This window comes from Capsicum annuum, chromosome 1, assembly GCF_002878395.1.
Source record: "Capsicum annuum cultivar UCD-10X-F1 chromosome 1, UCD10Xv1.1, whole genome shotgun sequence".
Classification (NCBI taxonomy): domain Eukaryota; kingdom Viridiplantae; phylum Streptophyta; class Magnoliopsida; order Solanales; family Solanaceae; genus Capsicum; species Capsicum annuum.
This window is the reverse complement of record NC_061111.1, coordinates 201,215,104-201,226,446: the sequence shown is the minus strand read 5'-3', so window position 1 is coordinate 201,226,446 and position 11,343 is coordinate 201,215,104. Positions and strand designations below refer to the sequence as shown.

The window sequence follows — 11,343 nt, the reverse complement described above, 5'->3', positions numbered from 1 at the left end:
AACTAAGTTAGTTGTCTGAACAACTTCGCGTAGTTATTGAACGTCGAACAAAGGTGCAGTTGTAGGACAACTGTGCCTAGTTATTGAATAACTTCGCAAAATTGTCGAACAACTACCAAAATTATTTTACAACTGAGACAAGTTATTCGAACAAAAAAAATTTTAAAAAAAAAACTCAAAAAAAAATTATCCCTCCGACCTAATTTAAAAAACTTGAAATACTCCTACTTAATTGGACAACTTATTTATCCTTTTTAATCCAAATTCCTTAAGTTTTTTAAAATATCAAATAAAGTAAATAAACCAAACAAATTCTCGAAAAGTACTGAGTAGTTCATCCACCTTCCGTTTCAATTTCAATTTTTTTTATATTTTTTTAAATCAGTTTAAAAATTATAATATTTTTTTCCTTTAAAGCAATTTTCCAACTTCTATCTTTTAACATGACATATTGAAGTCCACAAAAATTCAAAAAAATTCTTCTATCTTTTTAAACTCAATATCAAATTAAATTCAGAAAAATAAATTCAAGCGGAGAGTAGCAGCACTTTACAACACCACCCTATTTGCCTTCCAATCAAACATGAGGAAGGAAGAAGAATTGAACCCAAAAGTTTCACTTTTCACTTTCATTCTTGCCCTGTAACAGACATTTCTAATAGTATATTTTTCATTTCTTTGCCCAATTAATGAAAAACAAAACACTTATGCTTCACAATCTTCGAACGAAGCTTACCCATTTAATTCAAGAATCGAAAACAAAAACATCTCTTCCAATTGAATATACAAAACTTCACTATTCTAATCATCAACAAGTCAAATCATAACCACTAAAATTCAGGTGCATTAAATCACAAAAACTAATAGTAATTATAAATAACGATTCAGGTGAATTTTAACAACTCTTAACATAATTGACTACCTGCACTTTCATATTATTGACAAGGTTCGATTTCAGGGATGAGAAATAAACATACCCCCAAAAAGAACCATAGTAACAGTCTCAGTAATAGGATTATAAATCTTCTCCAAAATAAAATCCTCAGCGCGTGAAATTACAGTTTCACCTTTTGGCTTCGGAAGCTGATCGGTAACTTGCCTTCTACACAATGGGCATGTCCAATTACTCTTTAGCCACGCGTCTACGCATTCCACGTGGAACACGTGCTCGCATTTCGGCAGTTTCCGGCAAGTCTCCCCGCCGATTACGTCGTTAAGGCAGACGGCACAGTATCTGCCGTCGCCGTTGTTGTCGTCGGCGGTGAACGGTGGTGGCAGGTGGTTGTTAGTGCGTCGGAACCACCGGAATTTGACGCCACAAACTAAGAATACGGTGGTTGTGGCGGTGAACAGTAGCTCCAATTGGAAATCCATAGGTGTGTATGTGCGTGGCCGATATTGATGGATGTGTTTTAATTGTCAAATGGATGGATAAATACATTAACTTGCAACAACCATAAGCCGATTAGCTGATTTTATATACTCCCTCCGTCTGAAAAAGAAATGAAGAAATACTTTCTGTTTTTAGTCTGTTTAAAAATATGATCTTTTTTATTTTTAATAATATTTTAATTTTAACTTTTCATATAGTATATTTAGGATCATAAAATTAAAGGATATTTTGGTATATTTGACACAACTTTAATTTACTTCTTTATTTTCTTAAACTTTGCATCAAGTTAAAGTAGATATTTTTCTTAAACGGAAGGAGTATTAGTTTAGTTGTCACTTTAATTGAATTCAAACATTACACTATATTTATTTAAATAATAATAATGAATATAATAATTAAATTTAATATCTTTTCAGTATGTAAAGATGAAGAATTTATTTATTAAACTTAATCTTTATACACAAAAATTTTTTAAAAGTCGTTTGAAACTCATCTACCACCTATAAACAATAATAAAATAATAGATATCAAAATATACAACTAAATTAAAGTTTCATATAAAAAAATTCTCAAAGTAGAGATATTAAAAAAAATAAATTAAACCCAACCTTTATCTAAAAAAATTCCTCAAAGCCGACCAACATTTATCCATCACCTGTAAAATGCAACAAAATAATACGGTAAAAGTGATATCAAAACAATACAATTAAACTTAAATTTTACACATAAAATTCTTCAAAGCAGATAGAGATTCATCTACAAACTGTAAACTACCACAAAATAATAAACTAATAGAGAAATTATGATAATACAATTAAACTTAACCTTTTCCTTAAAAATAAATTCAAAGTCGACCAACATTCATCTAGCATTTATAAGTTAAAACAAAACAATAAGAGAATAAAGATATCAAAACAATATAATTAAACCTAACATTTACATAAGAAATTCTTCAAAGTCAACATACATTCATCTACGACCTGTAAACTATAAAAAATAATAATAAAATAGTGATCACAAAGCTTCAATTTTGATCCAACTAATTCTTGTCTAAGTGAAAATTTTGACCCTAAAGAATGACTTTTGATGAAAACAAAGAAGATATATATACACACATGTTGAATTCTATTATACTGACAAAATTAAAACAGTGAAGAAGTTGAGGGTTACAAAATCAAGCATCCACCAATCTAGACATGCAATCGAATCAAGTTAGATGAGCATTAATCATATTCTCCTAATAGGCAAACCGATTTGTTCTCTAGTTTAACGTACATCTCAATATTTATAAAAATATTTTTTTATTATAGTCTTATTTTAGGAGTATTTTTATAATTGAACAGTAGAAAAAAATATTAATTAATTCTCCTACCATATATTTTAGGAATCCCATATATTTTAGGAAGTCTAGTAGAAAGAAAAATATTAATTAATTCTCCTATCATATATTTTAAGAAGTCTAGTTAATATAGTAAAAAATAATTAAATAATAAATTGAAGAAAATAGTGAAAAATCAATTTTGTCTAAAGGAAAATCTTTTAATGAAGGACAAAAAGCTCAAATCACTTAAGTGTCTTCACACTTTTAATATATTATAGATATAGATTATAGATCATAAATTATAGATTATTATTGAAAAAAATTAAATATTCATTAAATTATTAAAATTGATTCATTTATATCATTCTAAAAATTCTTTTCTTTTACTACAAAAAAACTCTCTCCATTTCAAATTACCCTTCCCAAATTGAGATGGCACATTGATTAACAAAAATAATTAATAACATGGCTAGTTTACCATAGTACTCCTGTTAAATGATGTTTACATTTTAATTTGAAAAAAAAAATAGTGCAAAGGGTAACATATGGAAAAAGAAAATTATCTCTTCTTGATTAATGAAAAAAGATAAGTAGAATGAAAAATCAAATTAGAAAATTTGAGACGTGTAATTTGGGACGGAGGGAGTATAAAAAAGTTTTGTATTTTCGGTGGCTCAATTGTTAATACTTAATACACTTGGTTGTAATTTTATAATATTTGATTAACTACTAACTAAGCATATTAAATTTTTAGTTTGAGGAATTGCACTTTTAATACCTTTATTATGAATATTCATAAATTTACTGTAGTTATCTACCGTTCAATGACTTAATGACGCTTGTATTGTTAATTCGTATTTGATAACTAACAAGAATATAGTTTTATAAAATGTCAAATAAAACATAATTTTAACATAAATTAACCAAAAGACATGTTTTAATCAACTAAAATTTAAACATGTTTGAGTCATACAATCACAAGAACACTCAAATGACAGCCAAACCACGAAAATTTTTATTCACATAAAATGTTTAAATCTAATTATAATAATTTATTATAATTATTGATAAAGGGAAGTCAAAATTTGTAATACTATATGATTAACTGATTAACAGTTTTTATAAGTTTAAGTCATCGACAGACACTTAAACTTGTCCCGAAAATTCACTTAAACCCTTCAACTAAGACTTGTACCTATCAGGCCCCTAATCCATTCGAATTTTGATCCAACCAGGCCTTTTTTGGACAATCAGCAAAAGGTATAGAGTGTGTGTAACACACTCGCGTGACGTGGCGAAAATAACCAATTAGCAACAAACACGTGGCAAACAAAATTATGCGTGTAGCTCACATGCAATTTTTTAAGGGTAACTTACATAAATCTCTGAATCTTTAAGTGATATTATATAAAATTTCGACTATTTTGTTAATTACATTTTATCTCAATTTTTTGAAATGGTGATACGTATGTTATATGATGATACATATAAAAAAGTGATACATTTGAAACTAACAAGGGGCTTTGGGCTGTAGGTGACAAAAAATTTTTAAAATGAGTTATGGTTGACACAAGTCTTAGTAATTGAGTTGGGATGACAATTACATTTTGATTCAATGAAAAACCTAATATAACTAGAAACGGAGGGAAAAAAAGGCACATTTCTCTCTCTTATCATTTATTGGGGTTTTCTCTCTCTTCGCAATTTTTGTTGTTCATTGTTGTTGTTGCTTTATTCATCATCTTCTTCATTATTATCAGCTTGTTCTCTATTATCATCTCTTTTTGTTCATCGTCATCGTCTTCTTGTTGTTGAACATTGTTGTTACCGCTACTGTTGCTACTTGATCAAATTTTTTTAGGTCAAATTTTATTCGTATATCACTTGGGCATTACTTATTAGGTGATTTTAGTAAGTAAAATTATAATTTTTAGTTGAATTTCTCATCTGTGTGTATCTGCTACTGATGTTTTTTCAACAATGGATAAAACATGTAACGTGAATCCAACAGATGAGTAATTTGTTGCACAGATGAGTAATCTGTTGCACAGATAAGTAATCTGTTGCACATATGAGTAATCTGTTGCAATATATATGACTAATCTGTTGTAATAGATGAGTAATCTATTGCAACATATATGACTAATCTGTTGCAACAGATTACTCATTTGTTGGATTCATATTATAGTGCTGTAATATGAATCCAACATATGGGTCTTCTGTTGCAACAAATTAGTCATATGTTGCAACAGATTACTCACTTGTTGCAACAAATGACTTATATGTTGGATTCATGTTGTAGGTTCTATCCATTGTAGCAGTAGCAGATATCTCAAATAAAAAATTCAACAAAAATCATAATTATACTTATAGAAAATAGTCTGTTAGCCCCCCAAACCTTTACCTCAAATCTCAACTACACACTCAACCTTTAAAGGTGACCTATTACCCCCTGAACTATTTTAAAGTGGAATTATTATCTCCCTGAATAATTTTAAAATGGAATTATTAAACCTCCCAAAGCTGACAACCAGTCATTGCAAATATGGTGTGATGCACGTTATGCCACGTCATTTTTTATTTTTTTACTCTAAAAAAAATAATTTAACATTATTATTTTCCAATTATTATTTTTCTTTCTTCTTCTTCTTCTTCTTCCTCTTCTTCTTCTTCAATTCTTCTTCTTTATTTCTTCTTCTTCTCCAATTCTTCTTCTTCTTCAATGGCACCAAAGAACCCATCAATGGCAATTATTATTTTTCTTTCTTCTTCTTCTATTCTTTTTCTTCATTTCTTCTTTTTCAGTTCTTCTTCTTCTTCTTCAATTCTTCTTCTTCTTCTTCTTCTTCTTCTTCTTCTTCTTCTTCTTCTTCTTCTTCTTCTTCTTCTTCTTTTTCAATGGCATCCAAGAACCCATCAATGACATTTCTTCATCAATAGCATCCAAGAACTCATCAATGGCATTCAAGATTAATTTATCATCTTCATCATCTCCTCATTCAAGAATTCAAGTTCTTAAATTTTTTTCAAGTTAATTCGGGTTCAATGGCATTTCTTCTTCAATAACATCCAAGAACTAATCAATGACATTCAAGATTAATTTATCATCTTCCTCATATCCTCATTCAGGAATTCAAGTTCTTAATTTTTTTCAAGATTTCTGAATCGAAGTTCTTAGTTCAAGTGAGAACACATTAATGGCATTTCTTCTTCTTCTTCTTCTTCTTCTTCTTCTTCTTCTTCTTCTTCTTCTTCTCCTTCAATGGCATCCAAGAACTCGAATTATGTAAGAATGTTGAATCAAAAAAGTCGAATGCCATTGATTACGTGAAGCTGAATCGAATGTTGAATCAACGTGTTGAATCAAACTATTGAATCGAATTACGTGAAACTCATCAAAAAAAAAGTTGACGGAATTTTGAATTTTTCGGCACCGTCACTGTTCATCGGTATTTCACCATTGAAGCTGCACCATTAAAGGCATTGAAGAAGAAGAAGAAGAAGAAGAAGAAGAAGAAGAAGAAGAAGAAGAAGAAGAAGAATAAGAATAAGAAGGAGGAGGAGGAGGAGGAGAAGGAGAAGAAGAAGCCATTGAAGAAGAAGAATAGAAGAAGAAGCCATTGAAGAAGAAGAATAGAAGAAGAAACTAATATTTATTAAGAAAAAATAATAATTATTAAAAATAATGACGTGGCAATAAAAAAATAATGATTTTAGAGTGAAAAAAAGTCAATAACTGGGGGGATAATAAATTCGGTAAAAATAAGTTCAGAGGGGTAATAGGTCACATTAAAAGGTTGAGTGTGTAGTTGGATTTCGACTAAAGGTTGGGGGGTAACAGACCATTTTTTCAATATCAAAACCCCCTATGCAGTAATCTCCAAGTGATATACGAATAAAATTTGACCAAAAAATTTTTAAAAAATTTCAACAGGGGCACAACGAATAAGTGAAACACATAAAAATTTTCATAAAACAGGTAAAGAAAACAAAAATAGTATATCATACATCAAATACAAAAGGATCAAGAGGACAAACATTTGAGTTCTCCTAAAAACATTTAAGTTCCTTGGTGTTTTAATTGTTTTTTAATGGGTGATCCATCTGTTATAACAAATTTTCTATCTATTTGATAATTTTCAACAAGTGAATCATCTCTTGCGACATGTTATTGATCTGTTGATTCAAATTAAGCAATTATTAGTAATAACTAAATTGATTTACCTAAAATTAAAGACAAGTCTTTAAGACAATGAGACAAACATTTGAGTTCTCCTAAAAATGTTTGAGTTCCCTAGTATTTTAATTATTTTTCAAAATATGACCTATTTGTTGCAACAAGTTAGTCATTTGTTGCAACAAACGCTTATAACAGGTTAGTCATTTTTTTATTTAAATTAAGCAATTATTAATAATAATTAAATTAATTTAATTAAAATTGAAGATAAGACATTAGACAAGGGAAAAAATGTTTGAGTCCTCCTAAAAAACGTTTAAGATTTAGTATTTTAAATTATTTTTCAACACATATTTTGTCTATTTAATAATTTCTAACATACGAGTCATATGTTGAACAACTTAGTCATATGTTGCAACAGATGTCTATATTTGTTTGATAATTTTCCATAAATAAATTAGGTGTTGCAACAAGTGAGTCATCTGTTGCAACAGATATCTATATCTGTTTGGTCATTTTCAACAGATGTTTTTATTTATTTGGTCATTTCCAACAGACGACTCATCTGTTGTAACAGGTTATTCATCTATTGATTCAAATTAAGTCATTATTAGTAATAACTAAACTGATTACTAAAATAAAATATAAATTAATAAGTTCAATTACAGTTTCAATTAATCTCATGGTAATTACACAATCAACTAAGTATGTTCGTCCTGAGTAGAGTGATCAATTGACCAGTTTTATTTGAAATGATTCAAACTAAGTCATCATTAGAAATAACAATATTGATTTAACTAAAATTAAAGATGAATTAGTAAGTTCAATTATGATTTCAATTAATCTCATAGTAATTACATGATCAATTAAGTGTTTCGTACTAAGTAGAATGATTAATTGACCAATTTTATTTGAAATAATTCAAATTAAATCATTATTAGAAATAACTATATTGATTTAACCAACATTAAAGATGAATTAGTACGTTCAATTAAGATTTCAATTAATCTCATGGTAATTACATGATCAATTAAGTGTTTCATCCTTAGCAGAATAGTTAATTGACCAATTTTATTTGAAATGATTCAAATTAAGTCATTATTAGTAATAACTATATTGATTTAACTAAAATTAAACATAAATTGATGAGTTCACCTACAATTTCAATTAATTTCATAGTAATTACATGATTAACTAAGTGTATTTGTCCCAAGTAGAGTGATCAATCAGCCAATTTTATTTTAAATGATTCAAATTAAGTCATTATTAGTAATAACTAAATTGATTTAACTAAAATTAAAGATAAACTTATACTTTTAATCAATCTCATAGTAATTAAATGATCAACTAAGTGTATTCGTCATGAGTAGAGTGAGCAATTGACCAATTTTATTTGAAATGAATCAAATTAGGCCATTATTTGTAATAACTAAATTGATATAACTAAAATTAAAGATGAATTGATAAATTTACTTACAACTTCAATTAATCTCATAGTAATTACATGATCAATTATGTGTCTTCGTCACGAGGAGAGTGATCAATCAACCAATTTTATTTGAAACGATTCAAATTAAGTCATTATTAGTAATAACTAAATTGATTTTAACTAAATTAAAGATGAATTGATAAGTCCACTTATAATTTCAATTAATGTATTCGCCCTTAATAGAATGATCAATTGATAAATTTTATTTGAAATGATTCAAATTAAGCAATTATTAGTAATAACTAAATTGATTTAACTAAAATTAAAGACAAGACCTTAGACAAGGGGTAAGCAGTTATTAGTAATAACTAAACTGATTTAACTAAAATTAAAGACAAAATCTTAGACAAAGGGACAAATATTTGAGTTCTCTTACAAATATCTGAGCTTTAGTATTTTAAATTATTTTCCAACGTATATCCTATATATTTGATAATTTTCAACTGATGAGTCATATTTTGCAACAAATGTCTATATTTGTTTGATAATTTTCAATAGATGAGTCATTTATTGCAACAGGTTAGTCATCTGTTGCAACATGTGTCTATATTTGTTTGGTCATTTTCAACATATGTCTTTATCTGTTTGGTCATTTCCAACAGATGTCTTTATCTTTTTGGTCATTTTCAACAGATTACTCATCTTTTGCAACATGTTAGTCATCTATTGATTCATATTAAGCCATTATATTAGCAATAATTAAATTAATTTAACTAGAATTAAACATGAATTAATAAGTTCAATTACAGTTTCAATTAATCTCATGGTAATTACGTGACTAAGTGTGTACGTTCTGAGTAGAGTGATCAATCGACCAATTTTATTTGAAATGATTCAAACCAAGCCATAATTAGAAATAACTATATTGATTTAACTAAAATTAAATATGAATTAGTAAGTTCACTTACAATTTCAATTAATTTTACAGTAATTACATGATCAACTAAGTGTTTAGTCTTAAGCAGAATGGTCAATTAACCAATTTTAGTTGAGATAATTAAAATTAAATTATAAGTAATAATTAAATTTATTTAACTTAAATTAAAGATGAATTAAAATTTTTAATTACAATTAATCTCATAGTAATTATATGATCATCTAAGTATATTCATCTTGAGTAAAGTGTTAATTGACCAATTTTATTTGAAATGATTCAAATTAAGACATTATTAGTAATAACTACATTGATTTAACTAAAATTAAAGATGAATTGATAAGTTCAATTACGATTTTACTTATTCTCATATTAATTACACGATCATCTTAGTGTGTTCGTTCTGAGTAGGGTGATCAATTGACTAATTTTGTTTGAAATGATTCAAATTAAGCCATTATTAGTAATAACTAAATTGATTTAATAATTATAATTTCAATTAATCTCATAGAAGTGTATAACCTATTGCAACAGATTTAACATGTTACAACAGATGAGTCATCTGTTGAAAATTATCAAACAGATATATATATATATATATGTTGCAACGGGTTGGTCATCTGTTGTAACAAATGTCTTTATCTATTGGTCATTTCCAATAGATGCCCAATCTGTTGCAACATATGACTTTATCTGTTTGTCATTTCCAACAAATTACTAATCTGTAGCAATAGATGACTAATCTGTTACAACAGATGTCTTTATCTGTTTGATCATTTTCAACAATTACTCATCTTTTGCAACATATTAGTCATCTACTGATTCATATTAAGCCATTCTATTAGTAATAAACTAAATTGATTTAACTAGAATTAAAAATGAATTAATAAGTTCAATTACAGTTTCAATTAATCTCATGGCAATTACATGATCAACTAAGCGTGTTCGTCCTGAGTAGAGTGACCAATTGACCAATTTTATTTAAAATAAATCAAACCAAGCCATAATTAGAAATAAGTATATTGATTTAACTAAAATTAAAGATGAATTAGTAAGTTCACTTACAATTTCAATTAATTTTATGGTAATTACATGATCAACTAAGTATTTAGTCTTAAGTAGAATGATCAATTAACCAATTTTAATTGAAATGATTAAAATTAAGCAATTATTAGTAATAACTAAATTGATTTAACTAAAATTAAAAATGAATTGATTATTTTAATTATGATTTCAATTAATCCCATAGTAATTACATGATCATCTAAGTATATTTGTCTTGAATAAAGTGTTAATTGACCAATTTTATTTGAAATGATTTAAATTAAGCCATTATTAGTAATAACTATATTGATTTAACTAAAATTAAAGATGAATTGATAAGTTCAATTAAGATTTCAATTATTCTCATATTAATTACACAATCATCTTAGTGTGTTCGTTCTGAGTAGAGTGATCAATTGACTAATTTTATTTGAAATGATTCAAATTAAGTCATTAGTAGTAATAGCTAAATAGATTTAATAATTACAATTTTAATTAATCTCATAGTAATTACATGATCATTTAAGTGTATAACCTATTGCAATAGATGTAACCTGTTGCAACAGATGAGTCATCTGTTGAAAATTATCAAACAGATATACACATATGTTGCAACAAATTGGTCATCTATTGTAACAAATGTCTTTATTTGTTGGTCATTTCCAATAGATGACCAATCTGTTGCACCATATGACTTTATCTGTTTGTCATTTTCAACAGATTACTAATCTGTTGCAATAGATGACTAATTTGTTGTAACAGATGTCTTTATCTGTTTGATCATTTTTAACATATTACTAATTTTTTGCGATAGACGATCAATCTATTGCAATAGATGTCTTTATCTACTTGGTCATTTTCAATAGATTACTCATCTGTTGCAACAGATGGACCATCTGTTATCAATTTATCTTTAATTTTATTGTAATAGTAAATAATCTTGTGTTGTTATTTAATTTTAGTTTATGACCTTGCTCTCAACCAAACACATTCTTTCTTGTAATTGATTCTTTCCACTCCCGAACGCTAAAAAACCTACACCTCA

The 11,343-nt window shown here is 27.3% G+C and overlaps 1 protein-coding gene across 1 annotated transcript; it reads right to left on the bottom strand.

The window, feature by feature from the left end:
- Window positions 1-954: 954 nt before the first annotated feature.
- LOC107860373 (RING-H2 finger protein ATL3) lies at window positions 955-1,374 on the bottom strand. The gene has a single exon (XM_016705715.1). It carries the CDS (start codon window positions 1,372-1,374, stop codon window positions 955-957), a length of 420 nt encoding a protein of 139 aa, XP_016561201.1.
- Window positions 1,375-11,343: the final 9,969 nt, after the last annotated feature.

Bases quoted from the DNA above. Each gene is read 5' to 3' on its own strand.
- LOC107860373 (XM_016705715.1), bottom strand. From the start codon at position 1,374: ATGGATTTCCAATTGGAGCTACTGTTCACCGCCACAACCACCGTATTC.